Source organism: Heterodontus francisci, chromosome 5, assembly GCF_036365525.1.
Source record: "Heterodontus francisci isolate sHetFra1 chromosome 5, sHetFra1.hap1, whole genome shotgun sequence".
Classification (NCBI taxonomy): Eukaryota; Metazoa; Chordata; class Chondrichthyes; order Heterodontiformes; family Heterodontidae; genus Heterodontus; species Heterodontus francisci.
The window spans coordinates 147,707,715-147,732,293 of record NC_090375.1 but is presented as its reverse complement, the minus strand read 5'-3'; the positions used below and the strand labels follow the sequence as shown (position 1 = coordinate 147,732,293).

The following is a 24,579-nucleotide window of genomic DNA, read 5'->3' as shown; positions in this document are numbered from 1 at the left end:
TCCCCCCAACAGACTCTGTTTTTCTCTCCCCCCCCCCCAGACTCTGTTTTTCTCTCCCCCCCCCCAACAGACTCTGTTTTTCTCCCCCCTCCCCAACGGACTGTTTTTCTTCCCCCCCCCCCCAACAGACTCTGTTTTTCTCCCCCCCCCCCAAAGACTCTGTTTTTCTCACCCCCCCCACACAGACTCTGTTTTTCTCACCCCCCCAGACTGTTTTTCTCACCCCCCCCGACTCTGTTTTTCTCACCCCCCCAACGGACTCTGTTTTTCTCCCCCCCCCAACAGACACTGTTTTTCTCACCCCCCCCGACTCTGTTTTTCACCCCCCCCCCCAACGGACTCTGTTTTTCTCCCCCCCCCCCCAACGGACTCTGTTTTTCTCCCCCCTCCCCAACGGACTGTTTTTCATTCCCCCCCCCCAACGGACTCTGTTTTTCTTCCCCCCCCCCAACGGACTCTGTTTTTCTTCCCCCCCCCCCCAACGGACTCTGTTTTTCTCCCCCCCCCCCAACGGACTCTGTTTTTCTCCCCCCTCCCCAACGGACTGTTTTTCTTCCCCCCCCAACAGACTCTGTTTTTCTCTCCCCCCCCCAGACTCTGTTTTTCTCTCCCCCCCCCCAACAGACTCTGTTTTTCTCCCCCCCCGCCCCCCAGACTCTGTTTTTCTCTCCCCCCCCCAACAGACTCTGTTTTTCTCCCCCCCCCCCCAACGGACTCTGTTTTTCTCCCCCCTCCCCAACGGACTGTTTTTCTTCCCCCCCCCCCAACAGACTCTGTTTTTCTCTCCCCCCCCCAGACTCTGTTTTCTCTCCCCCCCCCCAACAGACTCTGTTTTTCTCTCCCCCCTCCCAAACGGACTGTTTTTCTTCCCCCCCCCCCAACAGACTCTGTTTTTCTCCCCCCCCCAACAGACTCTGTTTTTCTCTCCCCCCCCCAACAGACTCTGTTTTTCTCCCCCCCCCCAACAGACTCTGTTTTTCTCCCCCCCCCAACAGACTCTGTTTTTCTCCCCCCCCAACAGACTCTGTTTTTCTCCCCCCCAACCCCAACCCAACAGACTCTGTTTTTCTCCCCCCCAACCCCAACAGACTCTGTTTTTCTCCCCCCCAACCCCAACAGACCCTGTTTTTCTCCCCCCCCCCAACAGACTCTGTTTTTCTCTCCCCCCCCCAACAGACTCTGTTTTTCTCCCCCCCCCCAACAGACTCTGTTTTTCTCCCCCCCCAACAGACTCTGTTTTTCTCCCCCCCAACCCCAACCCAACAGACTCTGTTTTTCTCCCCCCCAACCCCAACAAACTCTGTTTTTCTCCCCCCCAACCCCAACAGACTCTGTTTTTCTCCCCCCCCAACAGACTCTGTTTTTCTCCCCCCCCCCAACAGACTCTGTTTTTCTCCCCCCCCCCCAACAGACTCTGTTTTTCTCCCCCCCCCCAACAGACTCTGTTTTTCTCCCCCCCCAACAGACTCTGTTTTTCTCCCCCCCAACCCCAACCCAACAGACTCTGTTTTTCTCCCCCCCAACCCCAACAGACTCTGTTTTTCTCCCCCCCAACCCCAACAGACTCTGTTTTTCTCCCCCCCCAACAGACTCTGTTTTTCTCCCCCCCCCACAACAGACTCTGTTTTTCTCCCCCCCCCCAACAGACTCTGTTTTTCTCCCCCCCCCCAACAGACTCTGTTTTTCTCTCCCCCCCCCCCCACAACAGACTCTGTTTTTCTCCCCCCCCCCCTCCCCAACAGACTCTGTTTTTCTCCCCCCCCCCCTCCCCAACAGACTCTGTTTTTCTCCCCCCCCCCAACAGACTCTGTTTTTCTTCCCCCCCCCAACAGACTCTGTTTTTCTCCCCCCCCTCCTCCCCAACAGACTCTGTTTTTCTCCCCCCCCTCCTCCCCAACAGACTCTGTTTTTCTCACCTTCACTCAGCGATGCAGCTATTTACTGAGGAACTGCCATTCGGAGTATTGTGAAGGGGAAAGGCGTTATTCTTACAGACTGGAGCAGATTCGTACGGAGACGTTGAAGGTGATTGTTGTAGTTTTACCTGATTGTTTACTTCGCGAGTTTTGTTTATTGTCGAGGTTAACCGGAACGGGTGGGAATATCTACTGCACCTTCCCCCCGTCAGAATGGACTGTTCCGCCTCTAGCGTCACTGCGCAGGCGCCGGTTATCAAGATGGCGGCGCGTTGCCTGTTGGTGGCTGTGATGAAGCGTGCGGTGAGTTTGTTCAATTCCTACTTAGATTGGACACTTTAACTAGTGAGGGCTAACCTGATGATAGTCTTTACTGAAGTAGGAGTTATCTTCGTTGTTGTCGTCAGTTACACGAATGCTGTAGGTCATTGGCTTCAAGGTTACCCTGGTTATGTCACCTGTGGTAGTTATATAACTATTACCAATTAATCTCTTTTGGGCCTCCTTATCTCGAGAGACAATGGATACGCTCCTGGAGGTGGTCAGTGGTTTGTGAAGCAGCGCCTGGAGTGGCTATAAAGGCCAATTCTAGAGTGATAGGCTTTTCCACAGGTGCTGCAGAGAAATTTGTTTGTCGGGGCTGTTACACAGTTGGCTCTCCCCTTGCGCCTCTGTCTTTTTTCCTGCCAACTACTAAGTCTCTTCGACTCGCCACATTTTAGCCCCGCCTTTATGGCTGCCCGCCAGCTCTGGCGATCACTGGCAACTGACTCCCACGACTTGTGATCAATGTCACAGGATTTCGTGTCGCGTTTGCAGACGTCTTTATAGCGGAGACATGGACGGCCGGTGGGTCTGATACCAGTGGCGAGCTCGCTGTACAATGTGTCTTTGGGGATCCTGCCATCTTCCATGCGGCTCACATGGCCAAGCCATCTCAAGCGCCGCTGACTCAGTAGTGTGTACAAGCTGGGGATGTTGGCCGCCTCGAGGACTTCTGTGTTGGAGATACGGTCCTGCCACCTGATGCCAAGTATTCTCCGGAGGCAGCGAAGATGGAATGAATTGAGACGTCGCTCTTGGCTGACATACGTTGTCCAGGCCTCGCTGCCATAGAGCAAGGTACTGAGGACACAGGCCTGATACACTCGGACTTTTGTGTTCCGTGTCAGTGCGCCATTTTCCCACACTCTCTTGGCCAGTCTGGACATAGCAGTGGAAGCCTTTCCCATGCGCTTGTCGATTTCTGCATCTAGAGACAGGTTACTGGTGATAGTTGAGCCTAGGTAGGTGAACTCTTGAACCACTTCCAGAGCGTGGTCGCCAATATTGATGGATGGAGCATTTCTGACATCCTGCCCCATGATGTTTGTTTTCTTGAGGCTGATGGTTAGGCCAAATTCATTGCAGGCAGCCGCAAACCTGTCGATGAGACTCTGCAGGCACTCTTCAGTGTGAGATGTTAAAGCAGCATCGTCAGCAAAGAGGAGTTCCCTGATGAGGACTTTCCGTACTTTGGACTTCGCTCTTAGACGGGCAAGGTTGAACAACCTGCCCCCTGATCTTGTGTGGAGGAAAATTCCTTCTTCAGAGGACTTGAACGCATGTGAAAGCAGTAGGGAGAAGAAAATCCCAAAAAGTGTGGGTGCGAGAACACAGCCCTGTTTCACGCCACTCAGGATAGGAAAGGGCTCTGAGGAGGAGCCACCATGTTGAATTGTGCCTTTCATATTGTCATGGAATGAGGTGATGATACTTAGTAGCTTTGGTGGGCATCCAATCTTTTCTAGTAGTCTGAAGAGACCACGCCTGCTGACGAGGTCAAAGGCTTTGGTGAGATCAATGAAAGCAATGTAGAGGGGCATCTGTTGTTCACGGCATTTCTCCTGTATCTGACGAAGGGAGAACAGCATGTCAACGGTCGATCTCTCTGCACGAAAGCCACACTTTGCCTCAGGGTAAACGCGCTCGGCCAGCTTCTGGAGCCTGTTCAGAACAACGCGAGCGAAGACTTTCCCCACTATGCTGAGCAGGGAGATTCCACGGTAGTTGTTGCAGTCACCGCGGTCACCTTTGTTTTTATAGAGGGTGATGATATTGGCATCGCGCATGTCCTGGGGTACTGCTCCCTCGTCCCAGCACAGGCATAGCAGTTCATGTAGTGCTGAGAGTATAGCAGGCTTGGCACTCTTGATTATTTCAGGGGTAATGCTGTCCTTCCCAGGGGCTTTCCCACTGGCTAGAGAATCAATGGCATCACTGAGTTCTGATTTGGTTGGCTGTATGTCCAGCTCATCCATGACTGGTAGAGGCTGGGCTGCATTGAGGGCAGTCTCAGTGACAGCATTCTCCCTGGAGTACAGTTCTAGGTAGTGCTCAACCCAGCGGTCCATTTGTTTGTGTTGGTCAGTGATTATGTCCCCTGATTTAGATTTGAGGGGGGCGATCTTCTTGATGGTTGGCCCAAGAGCTCTCTTCATGCCATCATACATTCCTCTGATGTTTCCGGTGTCTGAGGCCAGCTGAATATGACTGCATAGGTGTTGCCAGTAGTCGTTTGCACAGCGCCTGGCTGTTCTTTGTGCAGTGCTTCTGGCTGCTTTAAGTGCTGCGGATGTTAAATCGCTGGGGGCTTTCTTGTAGTTCAACAGTGCAATGCGCTTAGCGGCTATGACAGGTTCCAGCTCTTCATTGTGAGATTGAAACCAGTCTGCATTTCTCTTCGCGCTTTTGCCGTAGGTGGTCAAAGCTGACTTATAGATGGCGTCTCTGATGTGGGCCCACTTGGTCTCAGCATCCCCTGTGGGAGTGTTTTGAAGGGCTGTTACAAGTGAATTTAGAAATTTTTGTAACAGCTGTGGGTGAGAAATTCTGCTAGTGTTGATGCGCGGGTGGCCCTTCTGCTTGGAATGATGCAACTTCTTTGGTCTGAGTCTAACCTTGCTGCACACCAGGGAGTGGTCGGTGTCGCAGTCTGCACTGTGGAAGCTGCGTGTGATTTGAACACTGTTTAAGGCGGCTCGCCTTGTGACAATGAGGTCTAGCTGGTGCCAACGACGCGATCTTGGGTGCCTCCATGAAACCTGGTGACAGGGTTTAGTGTGAAAGAACGAGTTGGTGATGCAGAGGTTATGATAGGTACACAACTCAAGCAGTCTCTGCCCGTTCTCATTCATCCTTCCAACGCCATAGCGCCCAAGGCAGGAGGGCCATGAGTCATGGTCGGCCCCAACCCTGGCATTAAAGTCCCCCAGCAGGAATAGGTGTTCGGTGTTGGGGATGCTGCTAATGATATGGAGTTGCTCGTAGAACTGATCTTTAGCTTCAGGAGGGGAGCAGAGTGTTGGAGCATAGATGCTGAGTAGGTGTACTGGACCAGAGGTGGTGAGCAGTCGGATGGACAGTATGCGTTCCGAGCCATTTGAGGGAGGCTCTATCATGCTGAGCAAGGAGTTTCTGATGGTGAAGCCCACTCCATGCTGTCTTGGTTCTTCAGGATCCCTGCCCTGCCAGAAGAAGGTGTAGTCTTGCTCTGCTAGAGATTCACTCGCGGGGAGGCGTGTCTCCTGAAGTGCTGCAATGTCTGCATTGAGTCTACTGAGCTCGTTGTTAATGATGGCGGTCTTCCGAGAATCGTTGATTTGTGTAAGGTCTTCCGACAGGCCAGGACACATAGTTCTGACGTTCCAGCTTGCAAAGCGAAGGGCTGGTACCTTCTTTCCTTTTTTCATGTTGTTTGGTGCGGTGTATCAGTCTACCTTTCGGGCAATGACCCTGAGCTCCAAGCACCCATTGAAGCAGGTAGACTGTGGCGGGACAGAACCTTATTGACCGGGGGCTCCCGGTTTGAGGCGGGCGGTAGCTGTCCAGTGAGGTGCAATGACCTCTCCCACCGACAAAGGCAACCCGTGGCGCCCAGTTTCTACGCCAATTTATCTGGACTTATAACCCGTAACTGCTGCCTTCCGTGTTGTGTCAGTCACTGTGAGGCAACTATGGAGTGACCTCTCCATGGCGCATGCCTGGGCAAGTTTATGGAGGTTGAGAGTTGCCCAGTCGTCAAAACCCCCCTCTCGGCCTTTCTGGTGGGGTCCAAAGGAGTGCAGAGCACGATGTTTGGCACCGGTATGGCTGCAGGAACTGCCGGAAACATGCCAAAGGTGACACATGACCGCCTACGGGGTTCCGCTCCGGATTTTCTGTTAGGGTTTACTCCCTTAGCCTTGGTCTCTCCCGAGACGCCCACAAGGCAGTGGGGTTGTTAGGGCCCCTATGCAGGTGTAGGATGGTGCCTGTGGGAGGAGGGGATGCTAGGGGGAGGGGTGGAGGGAGGGGGGGTTGCGGGCTGGGACGGGGTTGTTGGGGGGTGAGCTGAGAGGGTGGAGCAGGGAAGGGGGGAAAAGGTGGGGGTGGGGGGGAAAAGCGGGTGCAGGTAATAAGGTCCCTAGTGCCCACCATCGACGTCCGGAAAGTTCATCCACGTCCTTCAGGAGGTGAAGCATCTTTTGGCAGACTTACAGAGGTGATTACATTCACTAAGGGTTTTTTTTCCAGTGGTTTAAATAAAGGCATGCAGCATTGCCGACAGTGCGCTGCAGATGCTCTCCGAGCCATCTCCCGCGGGCGCTTTGAAGTTGCGGCCGGGGGGCCGTTCGTGGATTTTTTGGGTGATCGGGGCACCTTTTCTCAAGACTTCTCTAGGGTCCCGCTGCTCCTTCTTCACCTCAGTGGACTTACCGCATGCCGTGGCTGCAGACACTCTGGGCGGTGAGATTAAAGTATCGACAGCTGTGCTCGTCAGTTTCATCCGGATCAATTTCATTGACAAAACAAAGAGCAGGTGTGGCTGGGGGAGGGCAGTGGGCCCAGGTAACATACACTAAACTAACTGTTAGCTTTTAGTTAGGGCTAAAATGAACTGATTTAAAGAGCCAGGGGAGTTTAAACAGTTTAAGAGGGTAGATTGGGGGAGAAAACATTAGGAAAGGGAGCAGATGGCCATGGATATCGTTGAACAGTAAGGGAGCCTCCTAGGGAGCTTCCAGCCCAGGAGCCATCTTGTATAGGATCAGTTTATACTGGTCACTTAACCAGTGAGAGTTATATCAGTACTCCTTGTTACTGGAGGCCAGTGTTATCCTAGTCTTATAATTCTGGTGTAACCTGTGATAGTATTTTAGTGACTAAAATAAAAGCAAAATACTGCGGATGCTGGAAATCTGAAATAAAAACAAGAAATGCTGTGTGGTTCCGGCATTTCTTGTTTTTATTTTAGTATTTTAGTGATCCTAGTTACTCAGGTGGATTTAGTAGCGAACGGTGTCCTGTAACCCGAAAGCTGATGCTGGCTACTCTGAAAATCGCAGCTGTGGCTCGCTGGTAACACCCTCGCTTCTTGGGTCAGAGGGTATGGTTTCAATTCTGGGTACTGCCTGTGTGGAGTTTGCAAGTTCTCACTGTGATCGCGTGGGTTTCTGCCCGGTGCTCCGGTTTCCTCCCACAGCCAAAGACTTGCAGGTGATAGGTAAATTGGCCATTGTAAATTGCCCTAGTGTAGGTAGGTGGTAGGGAATATGGGATTACTGTAGGGTTAGTATAAATGGGTGGTTCTTGGTCGGCACAGACTCGGTGGGCCGAAGGGCCTGTTTCAGTGTTGCATCTCTAAATAAAGGCAGTGCTGCACTGTTGTAGGTGGCATCTTTCAGATGTGATATTAAATTGCGGTCCCTTTTGCTCTCTGGACATAAAATATTACATTGCAATCATTAAAGATGAGATAGTGGTATCCTGGATGATATTTATCTCCTTACTATTTGTGGGATCTTGCTGTGTGCAAATTGGCTGTCCCATTACATCAGGCTTAAAGTCCTTCAGTGATTGTAAATCACTTTGGGGAATCTTGCGAGCATAAAAGCATGATATTAGGCAAGTTCCTTACTTGGGGTGCATGGTTATACAGGTCAGTATAAGCTATTAGAACATTGATGCTAGTTACTGGGGTCACTGGTTATACTGCTCAGTGTAGCCAATTGAACTAGTTAATCTATGAAAGGTATAGTGGTGCAGCTAGTTATTGCAGTGCCTGCAGGGACAATCTCGTGTGGTACTTCCAGAATAGGCTTGGTCAGCTATCAAAGGAAGTGCAGCAGATGATCTCATCTGACCTCACCAATGTTCTGAGGCTGCATTTCCATCATCTCTCACAGATGGAAGGATGCCAATCACAAAATCTCACAGGACTATAATTATTCAAGGAAGTACTTACTAGGGTTTAACTAGTGATTCTAACTAATGGTTAATGCGTATCGGCGCACTCTGATTAAGGCAAGTTTAAAATCTGTTGTCAGTTGTTTACCTAATGGGATCTTGCAATATTTATACAAAAAATCCAGTGACTAGTTCAAGTGGGAGTGCTGTGGAGAGGATGAGTAGCAGTTTGCGACCCCAGGGATGGGGAGGTAGTAGTGACCTGTGAACGTTTTAGAATGTCAGCTGTGGCTCAGTTGGTAGCACTCTTGCCTCTGAGTTACATCGCTCTGGGTTCAAGTCCTACTCCAGGCCTTGAGCACAAAAATCAAGGCTGATACTCCAGCGTTGCACTGAGGGAAGTCAGAGTTGCTGTCTTTCGGATGAGATGTTAAACTAATGCCCCATCTGTTTGTTTGGGTGGATGTAAAAGATCCCATGGCACAATTTTGAAGATGAGGAGGGGAATTATCCCTGGTGTCCCGGCCAATAATTTATCCTTCGTTCAACAGCACAAAAACAGATTGATCATTATCACAATGCTGTTTGTGGGAGTTTGCTGTGTGCGTACTGGCTTCGTGTTTCCTGTATTACAACAGTGATTACACTTCAAAAAATACTTCATTGGCTATAATGTGCTTTGAGACGTCTGGTGGGCATGAAAGGCACTATATAAATGCGAGACTTTTTGGGAGCGGATTTGTCTGGCATGATGTTTAGAAGGAGGTGGTGTACAAATTAACATATTACGTTAAGGCAAATTGCAATCTGTCAGAACTGCATTTTGTAAATTTGGTGAAAGTCATGCATCCATGGGGAGGCAATAGCATAGTGATGATGTGACTGAAGTAATCTAGAAGCCCAGGCTAATGCCTTGGGGACATGGGTTCAAATCCCACCATGGCAATTGGTGGAATTTAAATTTAGATGGAAGATGCCAACAACAATTAATAAGTACAATGAATAAAAAAAAAATCTGGAATTGAAAGCTAGTCTCAGTAATGGTTTTTGCTTTTATCTCGGTAATGGTGCCATGAAACCATTGTCGATTGTTGTAAAAACCCATCTGATTCACGAATATCCTTGAGGGAAGGAAATCTGCCATCCGTACCTGGTCTGACCGACATGTGACTTTAGATATCTTAACTGCTGCCTTCTCTGAAATGGCTTAGCAAGCCACTCAGTTCAAGGGCAATTTGGGATGGGAACAAATGCTGGCCTTGCTAGCGCCGCCCACATCCCATGAAGAATACTGAGCGGCTTGGTTTCAAAGAACAAAGAACAGTACAGCACAGGAACAGGCCATTCAGCCCTCCAAGCCTGCGCCGATCCTGATGCCTATCTAAACTAAAACCTTCTGCACTTCTGGGGACCGTATCCCTCTATTCCCATCCTATTCATGTCTATGTCAAGATGCCTCTTAAACGTCGCTATCGTACCTGCTTCTACCACCTACCCCGGCGGCAAGTTCCAGGCACTCACCACCCTCTGTGTAAAGAACTTGCCTCGCACATCCCCTCTAAACTTTGCCCCTCGCACCTTAATCCTATGTCCCCTAGTAACTGACTCTTCCACCCTGGGAAAAAGCTTCTGACTATCCACTCTGTCCATGCCACTCATAACTTTGTAAACCTCTATCATGTCGCCCCTCCACCTCCGTCGTTCCAATGAAAACAATCCGAGTTTATCCAACCTCTCCTCATAGCTAATGCCCTCCAGACCAGGCAACATCCTGGTAAACCTGTACCCTCTCCAAAGCCTCCACGTCGTTCTGGTATTGTGGCGACCAGAATTGCATGCAATATTCTAAGTGTGGCCTAACTAAGTTCTGTACAGCTGCAGCATGACTTGCCAATTTTTATACTCTATGCCCCGACCTATGGCATGCCGTATGCCTTCTTGACGACCTTATCCACCTGCGTTGCCACTTTCAGTGACCTGTGGACCTGTACGCCCAGATCTCTCTGCCTGTCAATACTCCTAAGGGTTCTGCCTTTTACTGTATACTTCCCACCTGTATTAGATCTTCCAAAATGCATTACCTCACATTTGTCCGGATTAAACTCCATCTGCCATTTCTCCGCCCAAGTCTCCAACCGATCTATATCCTGCTGTATCCTCTGACAATCCTCATCACTGTCCGCAACTCCACAACCTTTGTGTCGTCCACAAACTTACTAATCAGACGAGCTACATTTTCCTCCAAATTATTTATGTATACTACAAACAGCAAAGGTCCCAGCACTGATCCCTGCGGAACACCACTAGTCACAGCCCTCCATTCAGAAAAGCACCCTTCCACTGCTACCCTCTGTCTTCTATGACCAAGCCAGTTCTGTATCCATCTTGCCAGCTCACCTCTGATCCCGTGTGACTTCACCTTTGGTACCAGTCTGCCATGAGGAACCTTGTCAAAGGCTTTACTGAAGTCCATATAGACAACATCCACTGCCCTTCCTTCATCAATCATCTTCGTCACTTCCTCAAAAAACTCAATCAAGTTAATGAGACACGACCTCCCCTTCACAAAACCATGCTTCCTCTCGCTAATAAGTTCATTTGTTTCCAAATGGGAGTAAATCCTGTCCCGAAGAATCCTCTCTAATAATTTCCCTACCACTGACGTAAGGCTCACCGGCCTATAATTTCCTGGATTATCCTTGCCACCCTTCTTAAACAAAGGAACAACATTGGCTATTCTCCAGTCCTCTGGGACCTCACCTGTAGCCAATGAGGATACAAAGATTTCTGTCAAGGCCCCAGCAATTCCTTCCCTTGCCTCCCTCAGTATTCTGGGGTAGTCCCATCAGGCCCTGGGGACTTATCTACCTTAATACTTTGCAAGACGCTCAACACCACCTCCTTTTTGATAATGACATGACCCAGACTATCTACACTCCCTTCCCTGGACTCATTATCATCTCTTTGGTGAATACTGATGGAAAGTACTCATTTAGTACCTCGCCCATTTCCTCTGGCTCCACACATAAGAGTCCCTCCTCTGTCCTTGAGTGGGACAACCCTTTCCCTGGTTACCCTCTTGCTCTTTATATACATATAAAAAGCCTTGGGATTCTCCTTAATACTGTTTGCCAATGACTTTTCATGACCCCTCTTAGCCCTCCTGACTCCTTGCTTAAGTTCCTTCCTACTGTCTTTCTATTCCTCAAGGGATTCGTCTGTTTCTAGCCTTCCAGCCCTTACGAATGCTTCCTTTTTCTTTTTGACTAGGCTCACAATATCCCTCATTATTCAAGGTTCCCGAAACTTGCCAAACTTATCCTTCTTCCTCACAGGAACATGCCGGTCCTGGATTCTAATCAACTGACGTTTGAGAGACTCTCACATGTCAGATGTTGATTTACCCTCAAACAGCTGCCCCCAATCTAAATTCTCCAGTTCCTGCCTAATATTGTTATAATTAGCCTTCCCCCAATTTAGCACCTTCACCCGAGGACTACTCTTATCCTTATCCACAAGTACCTTAAAACTTATGGAATTATGGTCACTGTTCCCGAAATGCTCCCCTACTGAGACTTTGACCACTTGGCCGGGTTCATTCCCCAATACCAGGTCCAGTATGGCCTATCTACGTATTGTTTCTAGAAGCTCTCCTGGATGCTCCTTACAAATTCTGCCCCATCCAAGCCCCTAGCACTAAGTGAGTCCCAGTCAATATAGGGGAAGTTAAAATCACCCACCACTGTAACCCTGTTAGATTTGCATCTTTCCAAAATCTGTCTACATATCTGCTCCTCTACCTCCCGCTGGCTGTTGGGAGGCCTGTAGTAAACCCCCAACATCGTGACTGCACCTTTCCTATTCCTGAGCTCCACCCATATTGCCTCGCTGCATGGCCCCAACGAGGTGTCCTCCCGCAGTACAGCTGTGATATTCTCCTTAACCAGTAATGCAACTCCCCCACCCCTTTTACATCCCCCTCTATCCCGCCTGAAGCTTCGAAATTCCGGAACATTTAGCTGCCAATTCTGTCCTTTCCTCAACCAAGTCTCTGTAATCGCAACAACATCATAGTTCCAAGTACTAATCCAAGCTCTACGTTCATCTGCCTTACCTGTTATACTTCTTGCATTGAAACAAATGTACTTCAGACCACCAGTCCCGCTGTGCTCTGCAACATCTCCCTGCCTGCTCTTCCTCTTAGTCTTACTGGCCTTATTTACTAGTTTCCTTCTCTCAAGGACGTTAGTGAACCAGATGGGTTTTTACGACAATCAATGATAGTTTCATGGCACTGAGGCCAGCTTTCAATTTCAGATTTTTTATTGATAAATTGAATTTATTAATTAAATTTATATTCCACCAGCTGTTGCTGGGACCTGTGTCCCCAAGGCATTGGTCTGGGCCTCTGGATTACTGGTCCAATGACATTACCACTACGCCACCTTCCTCTTGGATGTGTGACTCCCACCGAATGGTGCCAGTGATGCCCACGTCGCATGCAAGAATAAATTTTTAAAAATCCAGTTGAGCAGCACATCAATAGACTAAAAAAAATGCAATCTTTGAGCAAAATGGGGATGCCATATTCTTATCAAAGCTCTATAGAATACTCAGTGTCATGCTGGTCGCTGAGAGAACTACTGATGATATACACCATCATGTTGAGAGCATCATGTGCTCATTGTGCTGAAGACAAACTGGTGACTAGACACCTTATTTGTGATTCAGATGGTGCAGTAACCTTATAGAATCATACAACACATGAGATCATTCAGCCCATCATATCTGTGTCAGCTCTTTGTGATTGTTCTTGGAGCAGAGAAGGCTAAGGGAAGATTTAATCAACATGTTCAAAATTATGATAGCATAAATAAGAAGAAGTTGTTTCCACTGGCGGAAGAGCTGAAAACCAAACAGATTTAAGATAATTGGAAAAAGAACCAAAAGTGAAATGAGAGTTTTTTTAATGTAACAAGTTGTTATGATCTGGTATGCACACTGCCTGAAATGGTATTGGAAGCAGGTATATTAGTCAATTTCAAAAGGGAGTTGGATATATGCTTGACAATGAAAAGGTGGAAGAGTTGTGGCAAAGAGAGGAGGAGCAGGATTAACTGGATAGCTCTATCAAAGAGCTGACACTATGCCATGTAAGGATTTGTTCTCAAAGCCTCTACCTAAAATCTCCCAATGGAAAAGAAATTACGCTTTTACTACCAGTATTATCTCAATCCAGTTTGTATTTGTGTTAAATTTCATCTGTCATGTGTGTGCCCATTGCCCCTGTCTGTCCTTTGTCTCCCTTCCTATCTTCCTCATTGTTTACTACATTTCCAATTTTCATGTCATATGCAAACTTTAAAATTATGCCCTGTACACCCACATTCAGGTCATTAATATATATCAGAAAGAATCAACAATGACCCCTGCGGTCAAATTGATTCTGTCTTTGAACCCACAGCTATATCATCCCTTTCTACTGCTGTGACAGTATCTTTGCCACACCCCCTCCTTTTTTTTCCTTCCCTATTTTTCCTGGATACAATGTAGCCAAGAACATTTAGTGCCTATTGTTTGAGCCTTGTTTGAGCCAGGTCTGCATTGCCACTACATCATAATCCCATACGACTACTAGTAGCTGCAGCTCACCAACTGCTCTGTGCACTTACACAATTTCACTCCAAACACATCTTAGTCTGCCTCACATTTCCTCCCTGTCTGATCCCTCCTATTTCTGAACCACTGTAATGTCAGAGGCAACACTTTTGACTAAACTGAGGACGGTCTCCCTTTTCTGTGGTTCATATGGGCATTAAAAGATTTGTTGCCAATATTCGAAGAAGAGCAAGGAATTCTCCTGATCTAGTCAGCATTGCTCCTTAAGTCATTACCAGCAGAAACAAATGAATTAATCATTCGTCTTGCTGCATCCAAAATGGCTGCCGTCCCTATCTACATGAGTGTTACTGCTCATCAAAGCAATTGATTGTAATGGAAGCATTTTGAGGTATTCTGGTGTTGGTCAGGCACTGGATAAATGCACATCTCTCCACTTCCACTTCTTTGTATAGTTTCTGAGATCACTTTATCTGGCAGCTTGAAATGTGCCTCCACTCATGACAGCTGTATAGATCTACCATTTCTAATTAATTGAGCTTTGTATTTTTACAGATCCCTGCAGTGTATCGAACAGGAGCTCGCAGATTCCACTTTGCCATCTATGGGAAACATAATAAAAATGCAACCAAAGTTTCAAATGCAGTAAGTACTCCTGCTCCTATTTCTTATGTTCTTATGTAACCTGCGGGGCTACGGACCAGGTGTTGGAAGGTGGGATTAGTTTGGGTGGCTAGCTTATTCAGCTGGCGCGGATACGATGGACTGAATGGCCTCCTTCTGGGCTGTATTTTTTTTCAAAGTTCTATAAGTAAAGATCCATAAAGCTGGAACCTGCTGCCTTTTACTTTAACTGTGAATTAAATTTCTGAGATTCTTGCATTACTAGATCATGTATCCCTGATACGGAGCAAATTATAACAAGTGTCCCAATGCAACTTGTTAATTTTAATGCTGCTGCACCAAACCTTTGATATGTCTGTGTTTTAAAATTCAGAAAACATAAAGCCTGCTGATTTTTAGTAAGTGCCTCTTTTTAGTTTAATGGTTTCAGTTTTTGACTCTTGGAACATGGGGCTTTTGGTGATGAGGCACATGCTTACAGAGAAAAAACAACAGTTATATGGCAATGGAGCAGCATTGGGTGTCAGCATACAGGCATTCTGTGAAGTTACGAGACCCCAACTGGACTGTGATTTAAGACTTCAGTCAGCGGAGTGAATGAGGGGTGACAGTGGGACTCTGCTTCTTGGACCCCACTGCGACCATCTGGAAAGTGACAGAGAAGCATTTGATAGGATTTTAGGAATGACCACAGCCACTAATGAGAGCAGCAAATAGGAAAGGCCAGTTATTGGGCCTTTTAAGAGATGGGTGCGAAATCACATCACCCTAATCTTGGGGGATATGGAGAACAGAGGTGGCAGATGCAGAGAGAGATAATTCTTGAGAAGTTACTTAGTACGATGGTATGATGAAAATGGGGAGAAATGTAAAACGAGCTGTCAACTCACAATGACCTGTTTTATACTATTGCACAAAGTCAAGACCTGCCTCATTAACTCATAAAGCAAGTATTTAACTTGTACTTTGTTTCTAATATTGATCTTGAACTTTAATTGAGCTAATACTTGTGCATTATGTTTCACAACAAATTTGTACACTTATGTAATTTTTAATAGATTTATTGCTGAAATATCTTAAAAGATGTGAATGATCACCACACGTCATCCTTTCGGTGGCTTCTTCAAGAATACTAATTTGCATCCACAATGCTATAACAGAAGGGAAAAAGAGAATATATAGGCTGTAGCTGCCTTCAGTTCCTAATTTCAAGGTTGATGTGTAGAACGAGGAGGTAAATCTGATGCAAAAGCAAAATAGTGCAGGTGCTGGAAATCTGAAATAAAACTGAAAATGCTGGAAATACTCAGGCCAGGCAGCATCTGTGGAGAGAGAAACGGAGTTAATGTTTCAGATTGATGACTTTTCGTCATGTTTGGAGATTTTTGGTCTCCTACAATAACATTTGCAAAAGCTTCAATAGAAAGTAAAAGCTGGTTTTAAAGTTTAGTGCAGACTTGCAGTTTACTTGAGAGTCCTTTACCCGAAAAGCTGAGAGAGCATACTTTTGCATTATTCTCAAGATGAAGGTAGTGCTGGCTGCGCCACATTTTTCTCTATCTCTAGTCACTCTGCAAAGGTGGTAGGCTTTATTGCTTCTTGGAATTAAGTGGTAGTCAGAGTCAACCACATAGCAGGGGACTGGAGTAAGTGAATGCACTACTCTTCCATGCAGGATATTGTTGAAACAGTCGGGTTTTTACAACAGTAAAGCAGCTTTCATAGTCATTTTTATTGCTTCTGTAAAATTTGGGATTTGAACTCATGACCTCTGGTTTGCTAGTCCAATATCATAACTACTATACAATCGCACCCATATTGAAGTGGATGTAAAGCCTCCCAGATGTGCAATATACTTGAATGTTTTGTTTTTGTGCACCAGTGAAAATATTTGTTATCTCTGTGATCCTTTATTTCTGAAATCTGTGCCATTGCACTAGGTAACCGCAATGTGTGTGTGTGTCTTGTTTCCCTAATGCAGATCTCCAATCAGTACCCAGTGGTTGATCATGAGTTTGATGCGGTAGTTGTCGGAGCAGGCGGTGCTGGTTTACGAGCAGCTTTTGGTTTATCCGAGGCTGGCTTCAACACGGCCTGTATTACAAAACTCTTTCCAACCAGATCTCACACTGTTGCTGCTCAGGTGAGATGCACTAATGTTCTTTCCACACGTAAGTAGTGATGTTTCATGATTCATGTTGAAATATGTACAGTTGTACACTCCCAAAGCCGTTGTGATTGAGCAGTGCAAATGAGGATCATGAGGACCGTTTAGAATGAGAAATGCCAGTGGCGCTGAGTGGCTAGGGCGGGCGCTGTGGGGACGTGTTTGTGGCGGGCGCTGGGGGGACATGGCTGGGGCAGGTGCTGGGGGGTGTGGAAACTGAGGGACGAGACTAGGGGATTTTTTATTCGTTCGTGGGATGTGAGTGTCGCTGTCTAGGCCAGCATTTATTGCCCATCTCTAATTACCCTTGAGAAGATGGTGGTGAGCTGCCTTCTTGAACCACTGCAGTCCTTGGGATGCAGGTCCACGAACAGTACTGTTAGGAAGGGAGTTCCAGGATTTTGACACAGCGTTAGTGAAGGAATGGCGATATAGTTCCAAGTCAGGGTGGTGTGTGGCTTGGAGGGGAACTTGCAGGTGGTGGTGTTCCCATGCATCTGCTGCCCTTGTTCTTCTAGGGGTAGAGGCCACGGGTTTGGAAGGTGCTGTAAAAGGAGCTTTGGTGAGTTGTTGCTGTGCATCTTGTAGATGGTGTACACTGCTGTCACTGTGAATCGGTGGTGGAGGGGCTGAATGTTTAAGGTGGTGGATGGGGTGCCAATCAAGTGGGTTGCTTTGTCTGGCTGCTGTCGAGCTTCTTGAGTGTTGTTGGAGCTGCACCCATCCAGGCAAGTGGAGAGTATTCCATCACACTCTTGATTTCTGCCTTGTAGATAGTGGGCAGGATCTGGGGACCCGGAGTGAGTTACTCGCCACAGAATTCCCAGTCTCTGCCCTGCTGTTGTAGCAGCAGTATTTATGTGGCTGGTGCAGTTAAGTTTCTGGTCAATGGTAACCCCCAGAATGTTGATAGTGGGGGATTCAGCAGCGATGGTAATGTCATTGAATGTCAAAGGGAGATGGTTCGATTCTCTTTTGTTTGAGATGGTCATTGCTTGGCACTTGTGTGGCGCAAATGTAACTTGCCACTTATCAGCCAAAGCCTGAAAGTTGTCCAATTTTTGCAGCATATGGACACAGACTGCTTCAGTATCTGAGGAGTCGCAAGTAGTGCTGAACATTGTGCAATCATCAGTGGCCATCCCCACTTCTGACCTTATGATTGAAGGAAAGTCATTGATGAAGCAGCTGAAGATGGTTGGGGCCTAGGACACTACCCTGATTTTGACCTCCAACAACCACAACCATCTTCCTTTGTGCTAGTTATGATTCCAACCAGTGGCAAGTTTTCCCCCTGATTCCCATTGACTCCAGTTTTGCTAGGGCTCCTTGATGCCACACTCGGTCAAATGCTGCCTTGATATCAAGGGCAGTCACTCTCGCCTTAACTCTTGAGTTCAGCTCTTTTGTCCACGTTTGGACCAGGCTGTAATGAGGTCAGGCACGGAGTAGCCCTGGTAGAACTCAAAACTGAGTGTCAGTGAGCAGGTTGCTGCTTGACAGCATTGTCAACAACCCCTTCTATCACTTTGCTGGTGATCAAGAGTAGACTGACAGGGCAGTAATTGGCCGGTTTGGATTTGTCCTGCTTTTTGTGGATGGGATAAACCAAGATAATTTTTCACATTGCTGGGTAGATGTTGTAGCTGTACTGGAACAGCTTGGCAGGGGCGCAGCCAGTTCTGGAGCACAAACTAGAATGTTGTCAGGGCCCATAGCCTTTGCAGTACCCAGTGCCTTCAGCCGTTTCTTTATACCATGTGGAGTCACTCGAATTGGCTGAAGACTGGGGACTTCAGGAGGAGGTCAAGATGGATCATCCACTCAGCACTTCTGGCTGAAGATGGTTGCAAGGTCTTCAGCTTGTCTCAGATGTGCTGAGCTCCCCCATCATTGAGGATGGGGATATTTGTGGAACCACCTCCTTCTGTTCGTTGTTGAATTGGCCACCATCATTCACAACGGTTTTTTTTTATTCATTCATGGGATGTGGACGTTGCTGGCTAGGCCAGCATTTATTGCCCATCCCTAATTGCCCACTGAAAGCATTTAAAAGTCAGCCGCTTGATGTGGAGTCACATGTAGGCCAGACCAGGTAAGGACGGCAGGTTTCCTTCCCTAAAGGACATTAGTGAACTAGATGTGTTTTTACACCAATGGCAATGGTTTTCCATTAGCTTTTAATTCCAGATTTATGAATTGAAATCAAATTTCACCATCTGCCGTGGTGGGATTCGAACCCATGTCCCCAGAGCATTAGCCTAGGCATCTGGATTACTGGTCCAGTGACATTACCACTATGCCACCGCGTCCCCAGGACTGCTACCTCCTGTGACAGGACTGCAGAGCTTAGATTTGATCCATTGGTTGTTGGATCGTTTAGCTCTGTCTGCCACATGCTGCTTATGCTGTTTGGCATGCATGTAGCCCTGTGTTGTAGCTTCACCAGGTTGACACCTCATTTTTCAATCTGCTTGGTGCTGCTCCTGGCATGCCCTCCTGCACTATTCAATGAACCAGGGTTAATCCCTTGGTGATGGTAATGGTAGAGTGCTGGATCTGGCGGGCCATGAGGTTACAGATTATGGTTTAATATAATTCTGCTGCAGCTGATGGTCCACAGTGCCTCAGGGATGCCCAGTTTTGCGTTGCTAGATCTGTTCGAAATCTATCCCATTTAGCATAGTGGTAGTGCCACACAACGATGGAGGGTATCCTCTGTGTGAAGACGGGACTTTGTCTCCACAAGGACTGTATGGTGGTCACTCTTACCAATACTGTCATGGACAGATGCATCTGCCACAGGTAGACTGGTGAGGATGAGGTCAAGTAGGTTTTTCCCTTTTGTTGGTTCCCTCACCACCTGCCGCAGATCCAGTCTAGCAGCTATGTCCTTTACGACTCGGCCAGCTCGGTCAGTAGTGGTGCTACCAAACCCCTCTTGGTGATGGACATTGATGTCCCCTACCCAGAGTACATTCTGCACCCTTTCTACCCTCAGTGCTTCTTCCAAATGATGTTCAACATGGAGAAGCACTGATTATCAGCTGAGTTGGGTGATTGGGGGGAGGGGGGTGGCGGGTGGTGGTAATCAGCAGGAAATTTCCTTACCCATATTTGACCTGATGCCATGAGACTACATGGGGTCTGGAGTCAATGTTGAGAACTCCCAGGGCAACTCCCTCTCGACTGTATACCACTGTGCCAGCGCCTCTGGTGGGTCAGTCCTGTCGGTGGGACATTGGTGATGGTGGTGTCTGGGACATTGTCTGTAATATATGATTCCGTGAGTATGACTGTGTCAGGTTGTTGCTTGACTAATCTGTGGGACAGCTCTCCCAATTTTGGCACAAGTCCCAAGATGTTAGTAAGGAGAACTTTTCAGAGTCGACGGGGCTATGTGTGTGATTGTCATTTCCGGTGCCTTGGTCGATGCCAGGTGGTCTGTTTGGTTTTGTTCCTTTTAGACTTCGCTCTCGCAGTTTGGTACAACGGAGTGGCTTGCTAGACCATTTCAGAGGGCATTTAAGAATCAACAACATTGCTGTGGGTCTGGAGTCACATGTAGGCCAGACCAGGTAAAGACAGCAGATTTCTTCCCCAAAAGGACATTAGTGAACCAGTTGGGTTTTTAATGACAATGGTTTCACGGTCACTATTACTGAGCCTAGTTTTTTTTAAAATTCCAGATTTGTTAATTGAATTAAAATTCCACCAGCTGCCATGGTGAGCTTTGAACTGGTGTCCCCAGAGGATTAGCCTGGGCCTCTGAATTGCTAGTCCAGGGATGTGGCTCGGGCTGGTGTAAAGGGAGATGGCTGGGGGAGTTGCTGGGCCAGTGCTGGTTGACATGACTGGTGCCAGTGCTAGGGGATGTGGCTGGGACCCATGTTTATGCACCTGGTTGTGGCAAGTGCTACAGGACATGAATGGGCAAGGTGTGGCTGGGCTGATGCTAGGGGTCTGCACAGCAAGATCCCACAAGCAGCAAGAAGATTAATGATCAGATGAAGTTTTGTTTGACGAATGAATATTGGCCAGGAGAACACTCCTGCGGTTCTTCGAATTAAGTCATGGGATCTTTTAAGTCTGACTGGGAGGCCAGATGGGACCTGGGCTTAATAATTCATCAAAGAATGGCATCTTTGACAATGCAGCTCTCCTTCAGTACTGCACAGAATTTTGTGAACCAGTCTCCAGAGTCATACTTGAACCCACAAGATGCTGTCTGAGGCGAAAATGTTGTTGCTGAGCCAATGCTGGCACTATGCTGTACTATCTTGCACCAAAACAGCTTCAGATAATAGATCTGTTCAGATGTATGAAGGTGACAGTGTAGCAGATTTGGGATGCTGTGCACTGGTTTGTATACGGACTGTATGAGTTGGGTTGTTAAGCTGTGTTTGGCAGCGGTTGAGTGGACAGTGTATATTGTTCACAGGATAGAGTGCAGAACTCCAAATTGTGAGCTCTATGGATTGCAGAGGTGAGGACGATGTTTGTAGGATGGAGCACAGAGTTGCCAATTTTGGGGATGTAGGCTGTCTATCTTGTAGAGTAGGACTGTGTATGGGCTCCAGTTAAACCTGAGGATGGGTATATGTTGCACTGCCAAGCCCTAACCTCCAGTTCTCACAGCAACTCAAATAAATGCAATCAATAATGCTTAGACAAATGAATTTTTAAAGAGTAGAGGAGGCTTGAGAATATATGGAATAGAATGTGATTCTAAATCAAGTACACAACATTTATGCCTTATGACAAGTCAATATTTTAGCCTGCTGTAAATGAAATGCTGTTGAAAACTTTTAAAGGTGAGACTGACTTAGTTGCTAATTTAGTACTACCGTTTGGCTCAGTTGTAGCACCCTCATCTCTGATTCAGAAGGGTGTGGATTCCAGAGACTTGAGCACATAATCTAGGCTAGCACTTCTGTGTGGTACTGGGCCAACAGCTAAAACAGATAATCTGGTCATTTATTTCATTGCTGTTTGTGGGAGCTTGCCATATGCAAATTGGCTGCTGTATTTCATACATTGCAACATTGACTATTATAGTACTTAATGTGCCGTAAAGTGCTTTGGAAAATCCTGAAGCCATGGAAAATCCTGAGTTTGTGAAGGGTGCTATATAAGTGGAAGTCTTTTTGTGCTATCTCGTGCCCTTCTCCCTCGCACTTGCATCTTCACATTCACTCACTTTCTCTCTCTGCTTTTTCTCTTTTTGACTTTCTCTGTCTTTCATATGAGACGTTACACCGAGGCCCTGTCTGCTCCCTCTGGTGGACATAAAAGATCCCAATGTACTATTTCAAAGAAGAGCAGAGGAATTATCCTGGGGTCCGGGCTAATATTTATCCCTTAATCAACATCATAAAAAATTATCTGGTTATTATCATTTTGCTGTTTGTGGGACCTTCCTGTATGCAAATTGGGTGCTGTGTTTCCTACATTACAATAGTGACTACACTTCAAAAGTACTTCATTGGCTATAAAATGCTTTGAGACATCTGGTGGTCGTGAAAAGCGCTATATAAATACAAGTCTTTTTTCTTATTCCAGTTTGTGATCTTGGTTTTGCATTGTAGAGATAGGAGAATATTTGCTTACAATGTATTTCTATTAAAAGATGATCATTGTATTTGGTATTTTTAAGAAAAATCTAAGACAGACTGATCGATGAATGTTACCTTTCTTTAAGGTTCTTTCATGGAATGAGTTTGCCTGTTTTAACAATGCCCCTCTGTTCTTAATATCAGTTAACAGCACAATTTAAAAAAAAACTATCCATAATTTTCCACATATTTTTGCCCTATTGTTAATCACGATTGTTCTTATCAAAAATTGATCCTGGTGAGTCAGAAGTTCTCTTCTGAGGTTCAGATTAAGAGCTATCTTCGGGGCAAAGTCGAAGAGTTTTATTGCACTGTTCACATGGCTTATGCTGTGCTTGACCTGAGTGTGTTCGATTCATGCGCTGATAATAACAGGTACCCAACAAACAAAAAGAAGGCTTAAATATCATGGGAAGAGATGGAAGAAACATTCTGCTTCTTGTTGCAGGGTGGAATAAATGCTGCTCTGGGTAACATGGAGAGTGATGACTGGAGGTGGCATTTTTACGATACAGTGAAAGGATCTGATTGGCTGGGAGATCAAGATGCAATCCACTACATGACTGAACAGGCACCAGCTGCTGTCATTGAGGTAAGAGGGCATGAAGAGATTTTTAAATGCAAGATATTCTCTTAACTGTGAAATGTTTTGCAGGACAGTGGAGTGGATGGTGTAGCAGCTTAGCATACTGTCCTTGTGACCTAAGTTTGCATCCAGACCAGGCTGATTGGATGCCTATATCCTCCCTCTGACAGCAATAAATGTCCATAATGAATTGAATTTGAACTTTTTCAACCAGTATTTTCAGGGGTGTCAGTGCACAGGATGAAATTAACTCTTTCTACACAAATTAGTTGATTGGTTTGGGGCGTAAGGATGTCGTCATAATGCAGTAGCAATCATTGCAGAGTTTCGCTGGGTGATGGAATGATTTTGGACATCTATCCATCTATGGCTATAATTTATTCAAAAAACCTTGCATTTATGCATTTCCTGCCAACTGTTTTCCCATTAAAAATTCCTATGTCAGCCTTTATGATGGACCCTCCCACTGCCCCCACCCCACCCCCACCTCGTCGGGAGTGGAGAACATTATGGGGAATACTGTAGTGATGAGAGAGTGATGTAAAGCGACTTGCAGTTGTCGGTTTGAAAGCTCGGGGCTCGTGGAGTCTGAATCCTTTGCTGGAAGACTGAACTGTTGACAAATGTTGTGTTTTGTGTTTTCTTTTGAATTCACACCAGTTGGAAAACTATGGGATGCCTTTCAGTAGGACAGAGGAGGGCAAGATTTACCAGCGTGCATTTGGTGGACAAAGCCTGCAGTTTGGAAAAGGGGGACAGGCTCACCGCTGCTGTTGCGTTGCAGACCGGACAGGACACTCTTTGCTGCATACACTGTACGGCAGGGTAAGATGGCATTAAACAAAATGCTAGAAATGCTCAAGAAGTTGTAGTAGTACATTCCAAGGCACTTCACAGGGCTGTTAACAAGCAAAATTTATCACCGAGCCATGTAATGAGTTATTAGAGCAGCTTGGTCAATCAGTTAGGTTTTAAGTTGCATCTTAAAGGAAGAAAGAGAGACAGAGAGGTTTAGGGAGGGAATTCCAGAGCTTAGGGCTTTAGCAGCTGAAGACATGGCTGGCAATGATGGAGTAATTAAAATCTGGGGCGCTCGAGAGGCTAGATTTGGAGGAGGGTAGATATCTAGAAGGGTTGTAAGGCTGGAGGAGATTACAGAGATGCGGGGGCAGGCCATGGAGGGATTTGAAAACAAGGATGAATATTTTAAATAAAAACAGGAAGTGCTGGAAATATTCAGCAGGTCATTCGGCATCTGAGGAGAGAGAAGCAGAGTTAACGTTTCAGGCCTGTGATTTTTCATTATACCTTATAACTGTTTAAACATAGGAGCCAGAGAAATATGGGGCTTTCATAATCAACATCTCTGGTTCACAGTAGTTTAAAGCAGTTGATATAATTATCCAATCAGCTTTGCATGATTTTGGATTAAAATTTAACCTGTAATTTAAACACCACATTGCTCTACATTCCACCCATTAATCCCAAAAAAAGTTGCTGGAAAAGACCATTGATTCCATTTTTATTACTGATTGCCTAAACAATTTACATTGTGTTCTTTATACTCTTCCTCCTTGCAATAAAAGACAAATTGGTTTTAAACTGCAGAGTGCTAGCAACCCAGCTACAGCAGGCCTGTTGCTCACTCTAGTCCAGGGGTGCTAAACCCAATTTACATGGTGGGCCTGATCTAGCATGCTGGCACTAGACATGGACAACATTCAGGAACATGGGGTGGAAAATGTTATGCGTTTGACTTGTATTTTGGGCAAAACAGGTGTAATGTATACCAATTTCTGGGCATGAGGTTCTGCATCTAATCTGTGCCAGTAGCATGGCTGCCAC

General features: G+C 46.6%; 1 protein-coding gene across 1 annotated transcript in view; it reads left to right on the top strand.

Annotated features, from left to right (window-relative positions):
- Positions 1-2,147: 2,147 nt before the first annotated feature.
- sdha (succinate dehydrogenase complex, subunit A, flavoprotein (Fp)) overlaps positions 2,148-24,579 on the top strand; it is a 75,707-nt gene continuing 53,275 nt past the window's right edge. Inside the window, exons 1-5 of the mRNA XM_068032222.1 lie at positions 2,148-2,219; positions 14,298-14,387; positions 16,348-16,509; positions 22,597-22,740; positions 23,395-23,559. Of these exons, the coding sequence (XP_067888323.1) occupies positions 2,178-2,219; positions 14,298-14,387; positions 16,348-16,509; positions 22,597-22,740; positions 23,395-23,559 (603 nt within the window). The 5' untranslated portion in view covers positions 2,148-2,177. The remainder of the gene's footprint in view (positions 2,220-14,297; positions 14,388-16,347; positions 16,510-22,596; positions 22,741-23,394; positions 23,560-24,579) is intronic.